General features: G+C 36.9%; 1 protein-coding gene across 1 annotated transcript in view; it reads right to left on the bottom strand.

Moving 5' to 3' along the window:
- Positions 1-15,647: 15,647 nt before the first annotated feature.
- The window catches only part of LOC308661534 (gamma-aminobutyric acid receptor subunit alpha-1), a gene marked incomplete at its 3' end in the record, with an annotated part of 40,670 nt that continues 33,427 nt past the window's right edge, over positions 15,648-22,890 (bottom strand). Inside the window, exons 8-10 of the mRNA XM_081316490.1 lie at positions 20,330-20,482; positions 17,697-17,899; positions 15,648-15,962 (exon numbers count right to left, since the gene is read on the bottom strand). Of these exons, the coding sequence (XP_081172616.1) occupies positions 15,648-15,962; positions 17,697-17,899; positions 20,330-20,482 (671 nt within the window). The remainder of the gene's footprint in view (positions 15,963-17,696; positions 17,900-20,329; positions 20,483-22,890) is intronic.

The following is a 22,890-nucleotide window of genomic DNA, read 5'->3' as shown; positions in this document are numbered from 1 at the left end:
GATCCTCAGATTTGGTGTCCGCATAACTGCAGTAAGATAGATCAATTGATTGACACCCATTTTTTATATACAATATCAAGCACATGCAGATTCAAAAGGGAAAAAAAAGATAGTTTTCTTGTCTAATCATCTACAGCTATGATCTGAAGGAGCTTCACACAACCATCCTGCTGAAGCACTTCAGATTTTAGGCAACATCTGGAGAAGGGAGTGCCAGATAATTTTATTTATACTATAGAGAGCATGCAGCTGAACTCTACAGAATGTATCCTATTGATATTCTTGTAGTTTGGCTAGGGCAGGGGTAGGCAACCTTGGCTCTTTTATGACTTGTGGATTTCAACTCCCAGAATTCCTGAGCCAGCTGGCTCAGGAATTCTGGGAGATGAAGTCCACGAGTCATAAAAGAGCCAAGGTTGCCTACCCCTGGGCTAGGGCCACAAAAGAAAAGGAAAAGAAATAGGACACAGAGATAAGAATGGTTAAAAAAAAACTACTTCTAGGTTTTGGACCAGGGTTATTAAGTATGTCAATCAAGTAGTACAACCATTGTACCACTTAGAAAGACCTACTGCATTGTATAAGAAGTTTCAACAGATTTTCTTGAAGAAATGTTAGGAAAATGTATGTACAGGTTTGTTAGTGTATGTACTATATGTATATGTCTGTGTGTCTGTGTGTATAGGTTGTTAAACGTAGTTGTACCTGCATACATTACATTTTAATGCTTTAACTTTGTATATATGAATGTGATTTAAATTTGGACATATATCCACATGCATCTCTTTTTTTAGAAGAGATAGTTGGGAGGGTACAACAGCAAGGGAACTACCCAACTGAAGGATGGTGGTAGCCTGTAGTCTGGATTGAAGCCTTTCCAGACTACTGCCAAGGTGTCTCAGACCACTGTCCTATTTTTTTGCCTATGACAACAATGGCCTATGGGTTAAGTCTTCTCAGTGAAAGCTACTTTCATACAAGGAAGCCTTGCAAACATTAAATTCCACTCTTTTTTCTTTCTTCCTTCTTGTTTACTTATGCTAAACTCCCCAAGACTCTTGGGAAATTTACTGATGAATTAACATCAATAAATATGTGATGCTTTCCCCAAAATTATTGTGTCCTGGATTTTATTCCTAGTTATTACTTATTTACATCCATGCAATAAGGAGTTTGCAGAGAGTGTGAATGTCAGATGGAGAAGCTGATTTAATTTTTTTCTCTTTTTTAAAATCTATTCAGTTTAGGATTGGTTTTTTTTCCTGTTGCATTCTGAGCAGGAACATGATTCCAGAGGCAAATTCCATTCATTTTAGCTATTGTTACTTTATGGAAATCAATCTTCATAGATCTCAGGTTTTCTTCTTTTCTCCCACAGTAATGAGTTTCAAGTCTCTTTCATTCTCATCCTCACAATGTTTTGCCGCTTGCTCATTACAGCAGCTTCCTAGTTATACCAATAACTAGTGCATCAACTCTGCAGTCCTTTTGCAGATTTCATGTAGCCCTACAAAAACTCTGTCGCATGCATTCACTGTCTCCTTCCTTTTTGTTCAGGGTCTTCTCTGCTAGGGTCAAGAGAGACTTCCGTAGCATTCCTTTGCAAAATTTGTCACCCTAAATCAGCACCATATTTTTTCCCTCTCAGCTGAGTTAGAAAAAAGTTAATGAGCTGTCCCCTGGGCCCATCTACCAAGTCAAATTATTTATCCTCAGCTGTTGATTTACTGCTCAGCAACTCAAGGGACTGTGTAGGGATTTTACTTTCCCAGAAGGAGACCTACACTTGGCAGATGTCCTGCTGAATTCAATGGGACCGGCTTCTAAGCAAAGCAGGCAGAGCAAATTGGATTCTGGGCTTAGACAATAAGGTGAACTTAATGACTTTAGATGGCACCAAGCTGGGTCAGTGAAGATGGCAGTTTCTGCCTAAAAGGAGCAGCAGCTTGTGCATTTAATCTGCAACCTTTTGGAAGCTCCCTTGAGGAAGAAGGAGAATGCAGTGAGTGGGACCAGGATATCAAACAGTTGTAGTCATATTATGCATAGCTTAAATATGAGTATTTAGGTTAACATTGTCTCCATGCTGCTTGTATGTTTGAATCCACAACCACGGTTCTGCAGGCCAGTCACTTGTGGCATGAAGCCACCGCTGAATTTGACCTGGCATTTTTTTGTTTCCATCCTTTCTGCAACCTTCTTTTTCCCTTACCATCAATAAGATTCTTGGGTATTGGCCTGAAACAGCAGACTTAGAACAAACAGAACCATTTTAAATTCCATTAGGAATAGAGAGCAGAGGGACAAAAAAGCCTCAAAAATGAACCAGGCTTACCATAAGGAGATGGGGACAGCTAGCAACCTCTGAAAGCAATTTAAACTACCGTACTCTCCCAGGAAAAAAAAGAGCAGGAAATACGACGAAGGACATTATGTTAATGAAAAGAGAGAAAAGCCTGAAAGAAGTTGGAACTTAAAAAAGATGGAAAGCAAATTTAGAGCCAGCAATAGTGTAGAAAAATAAAACCTGACATGGCTGGAATCTCCCTCAAGAGAACACCCAAGCAAATGCAAAAACAAAAAATAAAAAACCAAAAACCCAACCCTTGGCTGCGTTCCCAGTCCTCTCACCACCAAAGGGAAGTGTTAGCCCTCTGGCTGATCAAACAGCTGAATAAATTTACATTTGTCTATTTCTCAAACAATGCAAGGGGAGGGGATAACTACCTATAATGCTGCAAGGGCATAAGTGGATGATATATTTCTCCCATGGAATTTAGAGAACCAAGGTGCTCTGAGGTGCTTCTTCAATCCTCACCAGATTAGGACTGCAGATCACCTATGTGAGGCAATCTGAATTATGGAGGAATTCTTGGCAGCCAGGATGTCCAGGGCTTTAGAACTAAAATCCCCAGAAGAGTGATTGAGAGAACTGAATGTCTTTAGCTTTAAATAAAATGGTGAGTTGAAAAAAGAAGGAACAGAACGTGCTTAGCTTGAAAAGACTTGACTGAATGGTTGACCTGAATGGTTGTACAATCCTCCTCCCCCAAAAAAGACAAGACCCAGAATATAGGGGGCACCCAGAATAATGATCTTTAAGATACAGGAAATCAGAGTCTGGTTAAATATTAGGGAAATGAATAATAAGCAGATGAAAATGAAACCAATTAGCTAGAGAGTTCATAGTTTCCCTTTCATTGGACAGGAGGGACTAGAAAGGCAGTTGTGGTGGATGCTTTGACCTGATGACTTAAACAGTTCCTGTCACATTCTAATGTGATAACTTTTATTGAAACCAGTCAACATAGCTTAATATTGCCCACATCAAATCTCCAAGGCTTCAGCTATGAATACTTCCCAGGCATATGTAAAAATGCCAGAGACCTAGTCTTGGACCTTCAACATGCCATGCATTGGCTTTATCACAACTCTTGAATCTTGAATCTTCCTTGAATTGGTTTAGTGTGGATGAACAGGTGGTCCTTGGCGTATGACCACAGTTGAGCCCAAAATTTCTCTTGCTAAGTGAGACAGTTCTTAAGTGAATTTTGCCCCATTTTACAACTTTTCTTGCCACAGTTGTTAAGTAAATACAGTTATTAAGTTAGTAACACCATTGTTAAGTGAAGCTGGCTTCCCCATTGACTTTGCTTGTCAGATGGTTGCAAAAGGTGAGCACATGACCCCAGGAGACCACAACCATCATAAATATGGGTCCGTTGTCAAGCATCTGAATTTTGATCATGTGGCCATGGGGATGCTGCAACAGTCGAAAGTGTGAAAAACAGTCATAGGTCACTTTCTTCAGTGCTGTTGTAACTTCAAATGTTCACTAAATGAACTGTTGTAAGACAAAGGCTACCTGTAATGAAGCTCTGCCACCCATTGGCATCCAAGTCATTTTCAAATAGCAACAGCTTTTCTGCATCTTTTCATTTGCAACTTGATGGAAATCTTGTAACATTTTCTCAGATAGCCTCCCCTACTGGCTATCCTGATTGGAAAATAAAGTGAGTTGTAATCCACTGTAGTCTAACCTCTTAATGATAATTACATTGAGTTAAATATTTGATTTGTGAGGATTGGGGATCTGAGTTTGATGTGTTTTGGAATGTTTATGTTATTTTTGTTCTAATAATGATTTAGGGAAAGAAGAAAGAAGAGAGGTGTCTATTAATTTTATATTTTGCACCAGTTCCTTTCTATAGTTCAGCTGTGGTTAAAAAAAGTGGTTGATATTAGCCCATTGAGTCCTTATAAGTTAAATTCTGGGATCTGGCTGTCTCAAAGCTAGACCATTCTGATGCTGACATAGGATGCCTTGAGCAGATTGCTCTTTGCCTGAACCCATTTCAGCATTCAAGACCCTTATGGCACAAACAATTATTATTTCCGTTTAATGTTTTGCCTGTTTCTTGACTCATAACAGTCTTTGGCAATAGTGACAGATAGATAGGTGTGCGTAGAAGGCCTGTAAGATTAATCTAGGGACGAATCATCATGGATAAACATCTATGTAGTCTTGAAGGCACATAATCAATCAATCAGTGACAATTATGCTGATTCTGCATTTGCTATTTGCTGCTCTGATACATTCCACATAATGCATTTAAAGTCTTACTCATGATCATTGTACATTAGGTTATAGCAGGTCATTGCTGCTACTAGCAGGACATTTTCATTATTTTCAATTCACAAGACCTCAAAATCCTGCCAATTCTGTTTTTCCCCATTAAGTAAATTCTCCATTACTTAATTCATTTTAAATTAATTGTAGTATTTATAATGTACCACATATTTCAAAAGAGCCAGTTTGGTGAAGAGGTTAAGGATCAGACTAGAAACTAGGAGATTTTGAGTTCTAGCCCTGCCTTAGGTGTGAATCCAGTTGAGTGACCTTATGCCAATCATTCTCTCTCAGCTCTAGGAGGAAGCAACATTAAGCTACTTCTGAAGTCTTGCCAGGAACACTGCAGGGACTTGTTTAGGCAGTTTCCAGAAGTCATCACTGACTCAAAGACACCAGACAAACAAACCATATTCTTCAAATTGACTAACAATTTTTAAAACTGAAAAAATAAAAATATTAAAGTTATTTCAGTTTCAGTTTCAGTTTATTGAATTTTTATACCGCCCTTCTCCCGAAGGACTCAGGGCGGTGAACAGGGCATATAAATAGAAATACAAAAGTTAAAAAAGGATTAAATTATTGCCCAATTAAAACAATCAAAATATAAAAACATTAAAACCCTAACATTCCCCCATCAGGCCAGGCCAGCTTGTTTGAATAGATGGGTCTTTAACCCGCGCCGGAAGGAGCGAAGATCCGGTGCCATCCGGAGCTCAACCGGCAGTTGGTTCCATAAAGCTGGGGCGCCCACAGAGAAGGCCCTCCCCCTAGGGGCCACCAGCCGGCATTCTCTGACCGGAGGCACCCTGAGGAGGCCCTCTCTGTGGGAACGCACAGGGCGGAGGGGAGTCGACGCCGGCAGCAGGTGGTCCCCGAGGTATTCTGGACCCATGCCATGTAAGGACTTAAAAACCATCACCAAGACCTTGAACCTCACCCGGAAGACAACTGGTAGCCAATGCAGCTCACGGAGCAAAGGTGTAACATGGGAGTACCGGGAAACTCCCAAGACAACTCTCGCGGCCGCATTCTGTACCAGTTGGAGCCTCCGAGTGGTCTTCAAGGGAAGCCCCATGTAAAGAGCATTGCAGTAGTCCAGACGAGAGGTCACGAGCGCATGAGTGACCGTACACAGGGCATCCCGGTCCAGATATAGTTAAATAATAGACAAGCAAGTATCAGAACAGAAAGAGAATTGGATCTCTTTCAAGAAGATGCTATCAAGTCAAGTTCAGTTCTTGATGACATGTGGACAGACTAGTCACAGTAACAAGAAAGATGCTTGCCATCACCATCTTCTAGGATTCCCCCCCCCCTTCTTTTATAAGATATGCCTCTTACTTAAAATTTATATACGGTTTCCTATGTTTTAATATTTTACTTTGCACCACCCAGAGTCCCTCCGTGAGGGAGATGTGTAGTTTATAAATTTGATAAATATGCCTGTAGGATTGCCTGATGATCTTTCATGCAACTACTATATCAGCCTCCTCAAATCTAGTGAGTTCCATAAGTCCCTTAATTTGCAACCATCCTAGATCACTGGCTTGGAGAAGAATAGTGTCTAGCAATTGCATTTTTGTTAAACTAGATCAGATTAAACAATTAAAAGTTAGAGAGTACATAGATGTAATGATAAACTGACAGGCTTTAATGTAAGGATACCTGACCTTAAGGCTATGTTGTTGTTGTTTTCTGGCAGTATATAGAAACTTGGAAAACTCATGACAAAATGCATTAGCTTCCAGTCTGAACTGAATACACACACACACACACACACACACAGAGAGAGAGAGAGAGAGAGAGAGAGAGAGAGAGAGAGAGAGAGAGAGAGAGAGAGAGAGAGAGAGAGAGAGAGTTGTAGTTTGGTGAGAGGCAGGAGATAGATAGATAGATAGATAGATAGATAGATAGATAGATAGATAGATAGATAGATAGATAGATAGATAGATAGATAGACAGACAGACAGACAGACAGACAGACAGACAGACAGACAGACAGACAGACAGACAGACAGACAGACAGACAATAGATAATATACTTATTATGGTGTGCCTAGGAAGCTGCACACACAATTTCTAACTACTTTAGTTAATGTTTCATATTGTTAGCCTAACCCCAGCATCTCCATCCTAGTAGATGCAAGTAAAACTTCAAAAAACTGAAAAAAGAAATTTGAAAGGAATTATTTGCATGTTTGGGTAATATGAAAACTAAACTTACAATTCTTGATTACCCAGAAGATTTTAAGCATATTCAGATTAATGTTGTGAAGATTCACCTATCCAAATTCCCACTCAGTGTAGATTTTGGTAGGACAAATATGTGACATTCAGGGAGGTCTTGGGTTGTAATTGCATCATTTCCTAGTGAAAAAAATATAGCTGCTACTTTTTGATTTGTTAGGTTTATATGCTTTGAGTAAAAAGTTACATTCATTGAATAATTCTCCCAGTTCAGCTGTGGTTATGTTATAAAGGCACATTAATTTTCATTTCCTATTTGTATTGAACTTCATTTCCAAGCCCATAAATTTACCTTATCTATCAAGTGAACTTTCTTGGTTAATAGGACAGTAATGATAGTAAAACAAAAGTAATAGTTGATAAAACCCTTTGTGAGTTCAGGACATATAGGGATAATAGCTTGTCTGACATTCTTTAGAGCCAATATTTACCTTTATGGCCTCCTGAGACCCATCCATTGTGTAATTCCCATTAAGAGCTGGTAGTAAAACAGCCTGTTGTCTTACTATTTTTCCCATTAAGAACACCAGTAGTTATAAATAGCCTGTCTTACATATAGATGTATAGCAAGCATATGTTTTTAGGACTTTCACTTCTTGATTTATAGGTCACATTCTTTTTTCTTTTTTTTTAATTCTGTTTTCCTTATTTCCATGTTATTCCACTTCCTTCTTTGCACTAGACATTCCCTATATGCTCACCCAATCTCTTTTAATCCATTTTTCATTATCAACTTCAACATTATATGTTTTGAGAATAGTATTTTGTCATCCATAATTTGTAAACAACTATTTCTAGACTTCTGGTGTCTTGGTGAACTAACAAACATCTAGGTCAGACTCTATAAAAACTTTCCTGGCTGGGAAAATATCTATAGGTTTATGGCAGCAATAAGCAAATCATTTATATAATGGTTGTCATAGCAGATTTTGAAGAAAAGATCTCTATTCCTTTTACCTTGGTATATATACTTTTGAGTTGTTGAACTGAAAATCTCCAATTTTCTAATCTTGACTTCTTCTTTTTTTCATGCTATTATTAATCAGATTCACCGTGGATGATTTTAATAATGTTCAAGTCCATTGCTTTCCCAAGCATTCTATTCACTGCTTCTTTTCTGCTTATTTCAAGGCCTGAGTTCCTCATGTATCTCCCCAAACACCCATTGCCAATTTTCCATAGTAACTACAGATACAAACTCTGGAGTTTCCAGTCCCATTCAGCAGACTGGGTGCAGGAAAAACCGATAATGAAATAACAGAGGAAATTCCTTCATCCTGGATTATAATTTGCATTAATCCATTCTTTGCCAAAAGGGCTTGCTGACAAACATTGAGAGACAGCATTAGAGCTATTCAGTCATATCCCCCCAAAGAGTTTCAATGCAACCCCATTTACTTCTGACTTCCATTGCTCAGTATTACAGCCATTGATGCCCTTCCACCTACTATTTGGTACCAAGGACTGACAGAGCATCACTTCTGTAGGTTTTGGATTTTGGAGCCCAAGTTCTCTAAAGGCAAAGGCAGAAAATGTGATGGCAGTTGTTACTGGTGGTTCCTGGTGCTGTACATGGAATCCACTTATAACAATTAAGCAAAATAAACAATGTGATGCATAAGAGGAAAGGACAGAATGTGGAGAAGAATAAGGAGGTGTTTCAACAATTAAAAACAAATTAATGTTTTATTTTTAATTATTTTTTTTTGCCCAGATGCCTGGGAAAATAAATAAATAAACAAACAAATACATACATACATACATACATACATACGTAAATACGTAAATACATAAATAAATCTTTTTTTTAAAAAAAAACTCACTTCAACTTGCAACAGAGTTATGGCTCCAGCCAGTGTAGGACAAAGAGAGAGAAAATGGCTAAGTTTTCTGTACAGTTAAAGGAAATATTACAAAAGAAAGAAGGTAATTGGATCGGGAGAATTTCAGCTCCTATAAAATACGGAAGGACTATAATTCTCCCTTTAGTCCCTGAAGATAATAGTGTTCTTAATTTTTATTTATTTATTTAATCCCATTTATATCCCGCCCTTCTCCGAAGACTCAGGGCGGCTTACAATCTAAGCACAAATCAAATGTGCTTCCTTTTTTGGTGCCCAAGTCAAGACCCACAGAAGCAGGGGAATAGGATGTTGCATAGGATAGCCGAGGGCCTTTGTTTGTTTAGTAGTGAGTGCCTTCATTATTAAACATTTAGAATGTTTGGGGGGGGGGGAACTTTCAGATTTATATGAAAAAAAGCTGCACAGTGTCCAAAGTGTCATGCAACAAATAATCAGAGTTAGAGGAAGGTAAAACTATGTCTACATATCAAATAAAAGATACTTAAATCAGTAGGAGCAGCTAAACCTGATCAGACAAGCAGAAATACTAATTACCTTCATTCTAAATTCATTGCCTAGAAGTTACCAAGTATGTTAATTTTGAGATAAATTGTTTACAAGACCATAATCTAAATAATTCTGAAGGAGGGGATGCCGTTCTCATCTGAAGAATTCATTTGTAAGGCTAGGAAAGGAATGCTTCATTCATAATGGTTTGTTGGCAACTCAGAAAAGTTGAAGAGTAACAAGGCATTTGCTGTACCAGTATTTAAAGAAAAAGGTCAGAAAGAGACACACCAATGAATGCAAGAATGAATCTGAGAGAGAGACTGTCTTGAGGGAGGAAATTTGAATCCAAGTGCAGGGGAACAGAACTATAAGTCCCAGCAGCTCAGAGGGGGAAAAGGAAGAGGCAACCCCTGGAGGACAGACTGGAAAAAGGCAGGGGAAAAAAGGACTGAGAGAGGTAGAGACAGTGTTGTTCTGAGGCAAAAAGAAAACAAACAAAAACATGCTGGTGAGGTGAGGTGACAATCCTAATCAAGAGGTGGAGTTTACAAAAGGCTGCGTTCCTGATCCTGAGTTTCCTGATTTATCACCTCTGGCTAGAGAGGATTATTATCTTAATTAAAGCCCCACAAATTTCACAATGTGTGTCAATGTCAGGCATATGAGAAGAGGGACAGAAGGACCTAATCATCAGAGGTTCATTCGGGGGGGGGGGTGAGCACTAGACAGTTAAAGTTGGTAAGATTTTTTTTAATAACTTCACTTTTCCCATTAATTTCCATATCAGGATATATTCAGGAGTCTGGATGATACATTTTGGATGGGTTTTCCTGGCAGTATGTAAGCCTCCCTCTGAGTCCCAGCCAATGTGTTATGTATTGGGCTTAATTGTAACACCACGTGGTAAGCTGGAGCTAGCTAACAGCTCCCAGCAACTCAGACACCCCGTTTCCAGTGCTGCTATTGGCTGCCCCTAGGTGGCATTGGGTTGCTTTAAACCTATTAGCTGCCGCCTAGGGGCCAGGCTATAAATTGCTTCAGGCTGCAGCTCAGTTCCTCAGTTCAGATCCTGCAAGCAAATAAACAAGACCATTGCTGAACTCACTCGCCTCGTCTTCATTCCTGCGCAACGAACTCACTACACAACACAATGTATCTGCCATCCAATTTTGAAACCAGATAGTGTGGCTAGAGCGATCACACCAACACACCCTGTTTTTTTGCTAGTTTGCTATGAAAATTTACCTTCTTTGGTATACCCACATAGAGGAACTACCCATTTCATAAGCTAATATTTCTGTCCAAGACTACAACTGATAAAGTAGGATAAGCTATTTAAATGAATTTCTTCAATATCTCTAACATATTAAGTTATGCTGCATTTTCTTGGTTTTTGGCAAAGACTATTTTATACATTTGGTCAAAGGACAAAGCAAAATCTATTTTTGTCTGTTTTGTGTAATCCTGGATCATAGTTCCTCTTGATCTTTGATTCTCCCAAAGATGTTTTTTCATGAGGCAACTAGACTTTTCTTTTCTTCACAAGAAAGTCCAGTTGCCTCATGAAAAAGCATCTTTGGGACAACTGTGATCTGGATGACTGAGAACCTCCAAAGATCTTTGATGGGTTAAGCTTAGAATCCATCATTGGTTTTATAGGGTGTTCAGTAATCAGCACCATTTCATGCCTACTAGACAACATTATAAAAGGAAAAAAAGTAAAGCGAATTTAGCTCTTCATTGAAAACTCTGTAATCAATAACTATGTTATGAACACACAATCTAGTCTGATGTTTCAAAACTCCCACAGCAGTTCAATCAAATGAGTTTATCACCATCAGTGAAGTTAGTCTGTCTATTTAGATAGGCCTACACCAAGACAAAAATACCACACAATACCTAAAGGCTCTGACATCTTTTAGAAGCTTTTATTTTACCATTTCATTTGAATGGAAGAATTCTCATTTGTAATTGAATGTGCCAAGACAATCCTAGGGTAATATTTCTAATCTCCACCGGAAATCTTAAGAACGCTTATGCCATTCCCTTTTATCACATTAATTTGATATTTGTGAGTGACAAAAATGTATCCTTCCACAGTCATATTTTAGGTTTATAAGCAGTTTTGAGTATTATTTTAAAATCAGTGGGCATTAGGAAAGAAGCAATGATGGTTGTACCCCTGAAAAGAAGGGAAATAGAGATGTGTTGGTGGAAAAACTGGGGTGATCTGTAAAAAAAAGACGAAAAAATATATATACAAATAAATAGACCAGTTGAGAAGATGTTAACAACTAATGTACAATTGAAACCAGAGACTTTCATTTTGGGATTAATGAACAGCTAGAAAAAAGCCATGGAAATTTAGTTTTTTATATGACAACTGTGGAGATATATGTTCAAAAGTGGAAAAGTTCAACAATAAAGGAATGGTTAGTGAAATGATGGAATTTGCAGAGGTGGCTAAACTGATTTATTTGATTAAGGGGAAAAAGATAAAATATATGTATATGATTGACTGGAAGCCCCTTATAGACTTTGTTTTTGCATGAAACAGCATTTATGACTTAAAGTTTTGATGATCGAAAAATTGAATAATAGAAGAAAGTGAGCTTTTTTGTGAATATATAATTAACTTGTAATTATATCTGCATTTACTGCAAATAAAATCAAAAGCTTTTATCTTTTATCTTTTCATGTTTGGTTTTATCCTTTTCTTTCTCTTTTCTGTTTATTCTGCATTAGTTTGTGTTAGTTTTTATGTTCTCTTTTAAAACTCATAGTAACATTTATATATTAAAAAAAGAAAAAAAAAACAGGAATCAAATTAGTATCACTTAGATCAGGAGTGTCAAACTGCCAGCCCACAGGCCAGATGCTTGCTTCATGCTGAAAATACTCCCGCCCCAATGCCTGCAATGGAAAAAAGTCACGATAAGTCGCGACACGTCACATGATGTTGCGAGTTTGACACCCCTGGCTTAAATGGACCTTGGAAGTATTGTTCTTTTAAAACAACACCTTTAAAGTGTAAAAATGATAATATATCAGTTATGTACTCTATGAGTGGATCAAAGTTGTAGCTTATTTCATTGTGGTTTGCATTTCATCTAGACAGATACACAGATGGCTTCATTGTAGCTATGTAGGTTCGTAGTTCAGTGCAGGATTTTGGATTAACCACATATAATTTGATAAAAAGGACCAGAAAAAGTACATTCTCAGTTAGTATTATGGAAGAGTTCTATGTAAGAGAAAAAGATGAAATATAAGGAGATTGATAACTATTTATGATAAGCCTTCCATTTCTGCTACTGCTTTATTTTTATTAGACCTTGTGAGAATGTTATGTAGTAGATAAGAAAATGTCTTCAAGTCATTCACTGTTATTGGACTGGATTTGAAAGGCCGGAATCAAAGCATCTGAAGGAACACTCACCAGTGCTTTATGCTTTCATTTGGGCTGTTCTCTTCTTGGGTTTACAATGCATTTAATGGTCCATCTCAAGCCATAAAGCATGGGTCATAAATCAAAGGAAACACATCAAACAAAGACTATGTTGTACAAAAAAATATAATAATGCTTAAACAATATGTACAAACAGCAGGAGCTGGGTTATTTCTTCTCACATTTCTTGTCAAATTTTCTCTGACATATATTCTAAAAATCATTCAACCTTTCGTATGTAGCATAGCAAAAGGGACATTGGCTTGCAATGGTCATATATAAACAAAAATAAGCCAAGTAAAACATTCACTTGTGTTACTCGTAGTTTTTGTTTTAAACTTTATTAGTATAATAGAATTACAGTTCAACATAAAATAATGAGATTTTGCTAAACTCTGTAAAGCATTACATGCATCTGCCATAAACAATCTCTGTTATAGATTTAGGTCTTATTGCCACATTGCTGCACTGAAGTGCAATAAACATTCAATGTCATCTTCTTTTAAATTATTCCAGGAGTAAACAAAAACTGACCTCTATAAGAGTGTATCATTATTTTCAAGGAAGACTTACTATTATTACATGGTTTAGCAAAGCATTGTAAAAAAGCTACACAGAGAGTACCTTGTCTTTGATAACTGTGCAATCAGATTTATACAGGATACTGTTCACAGAGACTAACAAACTAAGAGGTGAAATAATGCATCATCGCATAGCAAAATAAAAAAAAAGCAGACTACTTAAGTAATATTCAACTCTAATGTGCCAAATGCAGGTTGAAAGGAGCCAAATGGATAATTCTGAAGGTCAAATGCCCTTTGTGAACACACTAGATTAAACGCCAAAATAACAAGATAAACAAATACTGAAGTGAAATTCATATTTTATTTTGATTGTTTTTCTATACATATATCTACACATAATACCAGAAGATAACACATCCTCTTTAGTAAGCCTCAGTCAGATTAGCTCATCAAATTTAGACAGGACTAAATGGTAGACAATGAAGCATTAGGGTGTTGTTGTTTTTTAAAGTCACCTTTTTGAAAGGAAAAGTAAACTATTTCATTTGTAGATACTAACTGTGCAGCAACCTTTTGATTTATTCAGAAAGAGTATATAAAACATTGCCTGTAACATGTATAGATGTCGATCTCACTATTGTGTCAGCTATTTTGACTGAAGGTCCATACAACTTTGTTTTTAATATGCATTCACTACCATGTATTATGAATTCTGAACCCTTACATTAACACCTCCCCAAATCCATGCTTCAAATCTATTTTTTTTAAATATCCATCTTGGTAATTTGATTTCCCCCCCTTTAAAATAATTTTTCAGCAGAAATAAAACTGGGTAGAATTATCTTGGGAATACCAATAACTTGAAAAATGGACATTTTGTATTTAAAGCCCTTACATATTGTTCCTACAAATATATTGCTACAGTAAAAATGAAATGTAATAAGTTTTACTCAGTAAAATGTATTTTCCTGTACATTCGTTTGTGTATGTGTTTTTCTGTATTTAATGCTACATATATTACATCACTTATTGTTAACAGTTATGTTTCAGCAAATATAGCAATAATATACAGATGACGTTTGTCTTAAATATTTTACCATTTTCCTACCAAATATAATTCCACATTTTTGTATTCACGCATTACCTGAGCATACCAGTCATTAGCCTAATAGTATAACTAGATGATAGTTTCAAATTGCAAGCTATTGTACAGATAATCGCTTTACAAATGGAATATATCCTATTCCAAGCTCTCTTCCTTGTCTTTATGTCCCTTTTCTTTCAAATGCCACTGACTTTTCTTAAAAAAAAGAAGTGCAGGTTCTAAATGTTTCTTTTAAAAATGCAACCTATTAAGAGTCTGGAGAACTAACCCCCACACAGCATAATATGAACATAAAAAAGTAAAAAAAAAATGTACAGTCTCATGTAGTATATTTACACGTGTTGTTGAAATAATACATTTTGTCTTTCTTTTTGCCACATGTTTCAACCTAAAATTTTCCGGTGTAATCTCTCTACTTGTTAACTTGAAGATATGGCCCCCAAAGTCCCTAGATAGTTTTGTAAAATAATACATCCAATGTACTTAGAGATTGTTAAATATTGTTTTCCTTCTAAAGCAACCAACCAACCAACCAAAACCTTAAATTCAAATACAGAAGCACAAAAAGAAGAAACGACCCTGTATTGTTTTTATCTAACAAAAGAGATTTAGATCTGCACTGAATGTGCCATTGGTTGATATTATTCAGTCAAGTGACCATTTGATGTTTAAAATAAGACAGAAGTGAGAGAGCATATTAAAGCATTCATTATATGAATCAATGTGCTATTCTGTGATAATATCTACCATTAGGAAATAGACTGTTTTATATGTAAATATGAACATTAATTTGCTTTAAAATTGATGTTTGGGAAATTCAGCAAATAGGAAATCTAAGAAAAATACTATATTTTCTGGAATCCAGCACTTTGGATAGATGCATATCCTATAAAAGAATTCAAATAAGCAGCACTCCAAAAATGGAAACTAGAATACCTTATGTGCAACATGAACATATATAAAGACAGTTTTACCTTTTTTTCATTTTGCATAAAAATATTTCTGCTCTGACATGTACAACATCCCTTCTGGGAACTTCCAGCGGTAGGCTATCAACAAATGATTTGGATTTCTTTTACATTTCCCTCCCTTGTTCAAAGTCACGGTTCAGAATCTGGTGTCTACATCACATTATTACAGCCCTAGTATACAGAGTTAATATCTTTTCTATTATATATATGTGTATATATATATAATATACTTTTGCTTTATAAAATAAGGACATCTCAATTTCTTTAAGACAGAGGCAATGAAGCAAATGAGAACTGCTGTGTGTTTAGAACCAAAAAGCAATTCCCAGTGCAAAACAGATGGACAACTCTTATGGATGATGGGGCTAGTGTGGAGGGTTTTGGTCCTTAAGCTGGGGCTCTCTATTTAAGTAAGTAGCCCAGTACACCAAATTAAAAATCCCAAAGAGCAGTGGAAACGCTATTCTTGATAGTCGATCAATTTTGCTGACACTGTTAAAAGTTTTCTTGGGTTCGGGTGGCTTTGTTTCAGCTTTCACATCTTTGGGCTCTATCGTTGCACTTTTAGCAATGGTAGCTAGTCCAGGGTCTCTTGCAATATTTGGGGTAAAGCTGGTTGCTGTTACTGGTGCTGTAAAGGAGTTGTTTTTCATAATGAGAGGGTCCTTCACTTTCTTTGGCTAGGAATAAAGAACACAGATTTTAAACGACATATCATTTCACCCATTTAAAAGTATTACTGCTCTGGAATGTGAATACTTGGTTCAGCTCAGATGTCCTTCAGATAGCCATGTTTAATCAGAGGTTGGGTTTTTTTTCCCCCTTTTCCAGATATTGCATGTTGTCAAATAGACAAGGAGAAAACAGAATCAGGAATATTCCATATTTTCTGTTGCAAAACCAGTGCTTGTCACTGGTGCTGTCACGAAAGAGACATTTCATTGTCATAGGCTGTGCTGACAAACTCTGTGAAGGAATGTAGAGTAAAAACTGAGAAGGAATGAGCAATCCATGGGGAGTGGGAGAGACACCAAGAATAGATTGTTCCATCCTGAGAAAGAGGAGAGTAGAAGGAAGAAAACCCAAATGATCCTTCCTTGATTTTGTTTAGTGTCAGAAAGGAACAAAGAAATTTGGATAGGCTTTAAAGATTCTGTCATTCTATCTTGCTACAATGAAGATCTTTCCTGCAGTCCCCGCTGGTGCCTATTTCTTGACTTGGCCTACCATGAATGACTGACAGATGCCATCACACTTGTGTTGGGATCGTTTTAGAAGCCAAAGAATAGCCTCACTTCCAAAGCCTTCTTCTGAGGAGGATGTCGTAGGGAGGTCAGACCTCCTATGCTCTAGGTTCTGTCAAGCATTGTCAGATTCAGGGATCACTTATTTCATTTCTTGCCCTTGCTCTCAGAATTCCTCCTTTCTGCAATTCCTTTTTGTTTTTTCAGACTCAAGAGCCTGAATGACACATGCATATATATCACTTCAGGTCCTATGGCATGATGAATCATCATTCAACAACTTGCTGCCGAATGTCCCAATTTTCTCTATTGAAAAGTTTTATTTTTAGATGGCAATAAGTGGGTGGTATGAAAATTATTTTTGAGGATTCTGATGAGTGATAGCTGTTTCACATATATTAGCAGTTGCCTGATAATCCCTGAGTAAATAGCATGCATGTGTGATTTTGTCCTTAACAGCGATCTGGAAAACAGCCAAAACCAATGAAATTTCTACCTAGATTCAAATATGATTTTAATTATTTAATGAACAAGTGCATTAATAAATTCCTTACTTCTTACTATCTAAAGGGAAATTTTATCATTTGGATTATTTGGAAAGTCATTGATATTTCTTCCATTCTGTTTGTGAAAATACAATTGAAAGTAATTCAGTACAGACAAACATCTAAGCCAATAGTTTGAAACCTCAACAGATTTACTTTTAAATGAACTTGTATACAACAGATTGCAAATTTGAAGACTTTTGTTCAGTAGGTTACTATTAATATAATCATGTAGCATTGCATAATGTAGTTTGTTTAGCAGGTTTGTGCTTGTGAAACCCACTAGGCACATCAGACCATGAGATACACTGCATAGGAAGATTAAAACTAATTTTATTGAGATTGCTATAGTAACAGCATTTTGAAAATCTGATTATGCTGCACTGCTTCATTCTTATAGTTCATGGAATTAGGAAGTGCCTGAGCTGCTTCTGAATGTTATTAGAGCATTCTGGATTTAGAAAATACTTTGGCTTCTTTTGTCCAAGCAACAGGTGTCCCCCCCCCCATATTTCTGTCAAGGTGATCTTCTTTACTCTCTACATGTTGTCCATAGCATATGAAGTAATAGCAACAAGCAACCATTTCAAATACAAATAAAATATATGAAGATCTGCCTTATTACCTTTTCAGGAACTACACTCTTGCCATCCCATGCATAACCTCTCTTTGTAAAGTAGTTCACTGTGGCAAATTCAATCAGAGCCGAGAAGACAAATGCATAGCACACGGCTATGAACCAATCCATAGCTGTAGCGTAAGCTACCTTGGGAAGAGAATTCCGTGCACTTATGCTCAAGGTGGTCATTGTTAGCACAGTTGTCACACCTGGAAAAAAAAACAAGAATATTTCCAAATTTTCCATTTTGTTGCTACCTTTGCTTCAAGAAAGTTTTTTTTTCTTGTCTTTGCAGATCTCTGCAGTTTTCTTGACAAACTTTTTCAAAAGTGGTTTGTCATTGCTTCCTTCTTAGGGCCCAAATAAAATGACTGGCCCAAGGCAGGCATAGTACTCATGGTTTTCTAGTTTCTAGCCTGATGCCTTAACTGCTAAGCTTGTAAGCCGCCCTGAGTCTTCGGAGAAGGGCGGGATATAAATGGAATTAAAATAAAATAAAAATAAATAAAACCAACCTTAACCAAACTGGCTCTCTTTGTTTTCCTGAGCCTGCTAAAAGTAACTGAATGATTATGTCAGAAGCAACCTGAGATATACTGTAAATTCAATCAAATATTCCAATCAATGGTAAGACAGATCTTTCTGGTTCCAAAACCCTATTTTAATAAGCTTGGGGAAATTGAGATAATTCAGATTCCATTCACTGATAGAAAACAATAGATATTGAAAGTGGTAGTCTACATGGGTCCACACTAGATTCTAATTTTTCATTTGATGGTATCTCCTGTAGGTATGTAGACTTGAAGATTCAGAACTTAAGAGTAGAGGTAGACTCTCACTGGTTCTAGATAATAAGGTGTATATCAAGGGACTCTGGTAGTTGTGACTCAAACAGAGGAACAAGTTGCTTGTTCTCATCTTAGACTAATCTACAATTATCTTTCTATGCCATATTTTCCATTCTGACTGAAAACCAATAACGGGGGTGGGAGGGTGAATTAAAATTGCACCCAGAAGGAAATAAAACTGAGTGAAATGGGAGATCGGGCAATTCATTGGACAGGGTGAGATAGTCTACAAGTGATCATATTGTACTCAACATTTGGGAAAGTATTAAGGCAATACTTTACTACTTGTTTATAGCTGATGGTGTGTCATTTTGTTTATACCTCTTAGATGGGTTTGGTTTGACAGAAAACCAATTGTTTGAGATGAATTAAAGTTACAATGTGATTTGCTCTGGCATGATAATCTTAAAGAGAAATGGAAGGCACTTACTGTTAACTAGCTCATTTCTGAAACCTATCTTGAGTTCTCCAGCTGGCTTTTGCCACTGTTCACCTCAGATTCAAAAGCTATTAATGTTGAATGAGTTAGATATGAGGAAAGATGCCACTGTGATAATATATTTTGCATGTGCTATAGCACTGTTCATCACCTGCTGTTGAACAGTTTTCTTTTAACTAGCCACTGAGCTTTTACCAAGAGTAAAAAGTCTGCATCTTTCTACCATTGCCTTAAATCACTAACCACCGGTTACCTTGACAACTGCAGACATCTCATGTACTAAATATCTGCTAGAGTATATTTTCACTGTGTCAATTGTTAGCCAAAAGCTACAGCAATCAAAAATATCTTGCACTACCCATATTCAGATGCATTGTAGAAAATAATCTGATCTTTTCCATTTTCCATCAGTTTTGTTCTGGAATGGCTCAGACTGCATAAAGACCCCTACCACCACTATCCCCCAAATTTAAGACTCTACTCAGAAGAAGGATTTTAAATTATTTTAATTTAGTTATATAATTGTGATGTCCAACCACTCTCACAATTGTAAGCTATTTGATCAAACTCTACTTTCTATCTCTCTAGTTTCATGTGCTTACATAAAATATTTGAAGCATTCTTATTGGGTAACTTACAAGGAAAAAAATCAACTCCACCCCAATTCCAAAATGGAAGGCCAATGAATCAAATGCCACAAAACAGAGAGCTGAGGGAGAGACAAATTGAATGAACTCTGTCCAAATTAGTGAGGGGTGAATTTTGGCACCCAAAGTCTTAATGTAACACTTTTAGGAAACCAAGGGCTGTAGTAGATAAGATAATAATGCAAACAATAGGTAGTATCATGTCACATTCATGTTTCACAGCCAGAACGTACCTCAAATGTAAATGAGCTATCTCTGTAATTATGTACTCGTAGAGTATGAATTTGGCAATTCGTAGACTAAAGCTGGCCATAGACTGGTTTAATTGCTTTTTGTAATCTTACTGCTAATGAAGTTGACACACAGATTTTACCAAGAATCATTCAGACAAGCCAAAATTAAATCCAGATAGGCATAGAAGAAATTTTGTTAAGAAGAAAGTTAAACTTTGGGATTGAAATAAAGCCTGTGTGAAATGGCAATGAGTTTCTCTAGAAAGCATGGGTTCACACTTTGTGTGTTCTACCTGATCTCCACCTGACACTAGGTTCACAGTTGATGGATATGATGCAGAATACCTCACTGAGACAAAATACTGCTGCCATGGGCACCTCAAGTCTGATAATTTAATCAAAGAGTATTAATGCTACATACATTAATGCTTTTGAACAATTCAAGCATATTTGTGTAATGTAAGACACTCACCAAACACAGTTCTTGCTGGAACTGATTCTCTGTTAAGCCAGAAAGATACCTGGGATAGAATTACTGTCATTATGCATGGCAGGTATGTTTGAATGACAAAATACCCAATTTTTCTCTTCAGATGGAAATGGGTAGTCATCACAACGTATTCCCCTGGATAAGAGAGAAAAAAAGCCAAGAAAATTTCTTAGGATATAAATAAGGGAAAGGTGAGGGAGAATTCCTTGGAAGTCTTCCATCAGAAATACAGTATTGCTTTAAATTATTATTTCCAAAGCACTAACCTAGAACATCAAGAATGATTCCATATTCTAGTTTTGTATTTTAGAAGGAAGTAGTTAGTATTTTATAAAAATAGAAAACTCCCCTCTTCTTGGAACTCACACAATCCTTACCTTTGATTCTAAAATATATTTAGTTGCACACATAACATGGTCACCTGTGGCAAGATGGGTGGCAAATAAATTTAAATAATAATAATAATAATAATAATAATAATAATAATAATAATAATAATAGCTGAACAAATATTTTCCCTCAGTTCAATGGATTTGGACCCATTTTTACCCATTTTTACCCATTTTGACTCCTTTCTTCTGCATGTGATTTATTTGACCTCAGTAGTACAGTGTGCTACTCACTGCATTTGCCCATTATGACATTTAGAGGTAAAGAATACTTCCCAAGAATACTTCCTATTCTTTTTTTCAGTCCATATCATGGATTCCATGTCTACTTGCTAGTCATCAGAATGAACACAGATCATCTTCCTTGTAGCAGCAGGTATGGTGAGGCTCTTGTGAATTAAAGGAACTGCTTGGCCCTCGAGTGACATGTTGAGAACTACACTATGAAATTGTGTGGGTGAAATCCAACACATCATTCATAGCTAATTAAAGAATTATACTGTTCATATGATCATTCTCCTTTCACTTAAAATGTCAATCTAGTAATTATTTTTGGAGGTACCTGGAAATTCAATCAAAGTTCCTGGTGTTATATGTAGGCCTGAAAGTATACTTGTGGTATGATGACCTATAACGTAAAAATAAGACTCTTTTTGGACTATCCAGAAGGAACACAAAAATTAAGATCATGGTGTTATGATCACTAAGCTTATACAAAATAATAATAATAATAATAATAATAATAATAATAATAATAATAATAATAATAATAATAATAATAAGAAGAAGAAGAAGAAGAAGAAGAAGAAGAAGAAGAAGAAGAAGAAGAAGAAGAAGAAGAAGAAGAAGAAGAAGAAGAAGAAGAAGAAGAAGAAGAAGAAGAAGAAGAAGAAGAAGAAGAAGAAGAGGTTGGAGGTCATCTAGTCCAATCCCCTGCTCAGGCAGGAAACCCTATACCATTTCAGGCAAATGGCTGTACAGTCTCTTCTTAAAAACTTCCAGTGTTGGAGCATTCACCACTTCTGGAGGCAGGTTGTTCCACTGGTTAGTTGTTCTAACTGTCAGGAAGTTTCTCCTTAGTTCTAGGCTGCTTCTCTCCTTGACTAGTTTCCATCCGTTGCTTCTTGTCCTGCTTTCAGGTGCTTTGGAGAATAGCTTGACTCCCTCTTCTTTGTGGCAGCCCCTGAGATATTGGAACACTGCTATCATGTCACCCCTCACCCTTCTCTTCGTTAAACTACACATACCCAATTCCAGCAACTGTTCCCTATATGTTTTAGCCTCCAGCCTCCTAATCATCTTTGTTGCTCTTCTCTGTACCCTTTCTAGAGTCTCGACATCTTTTTTACATCGTGGTGACCAAAACTGGATGCAGTATTCCAGGTGTGGCCTTACCAAAGCATTGTAGAGTGGTATTATACTAAGCCATCATCTGAGCTGGCTGCTTGAAGTGTGGAAGCATCATTCTTTGGTCAAGAAAAGGCCATAAAATAGCTGGGATGGCCTATAACAGACTATGACTCTGATGCTTCAAGCAATGGTTTTAAAGGATTAGCTTTCTTTCTTTGCAGAGCTCCTGTTTGAATGGTTTTGTGCAGCTTTAATGATGATCAGACTATCTCATACATTAGTTTCATAATTGCATGCTTACAGAGCTTGGCACAGAACAATCTGCAGTAAGGATGAATGGGCTGACTTCATTTAATGAGATGCAATTTATCTAAAGCTACTTTTGATCCCATTCTCTTTCTGCTCACTGTGCCGCTTTTAGGTTTAGGTTTAGGTTTTATTAAATTTTTATACCGCCCTTCTCCCGAGGGACTCAGGGCGGTGAACAGGGCATATCATAAAACTACAAAAGTACAAAAGTTAAAAAAGAATTAAATTATTGCCCAAAGTAAAAACAATAAAAATATATACAAATATTAAAACCCTAAGTAACTCCCCATCAGGCCAGGCCAGCCTGTTCAAACAAATGGGTCTTTAACCCGCGCCGGAAGGAGCGGAGATCCGGTGCCATCCGGAGCTCAACCGGCAATTGATTCCACAGAGCCGGGGCGCCCACAGAGAAGGTTTCTTGTTTTTTGTTTGTTTGTTTATAAATCAAGGAAAAGTGTTCAGTTAAACATTGGTGGTGGCTGTTGACTGGCTTTT

Source organism: Vipera berus (assembly GCF_964194415.1).
Source record: "Vipera berus genome assembly, chromosome: 2".
NCBI classification, from domain to species: Eukaryota; Metazoa; Chordata; class Lepidosauria; order Squamata; family Viperidae; genus Vipera; species Vipera berus.
The sequence above is the reverse complement of the archived record's forward strand: the minus strand, read 5'-3'. Positions and strand labels throughout refer to the sequence as shown.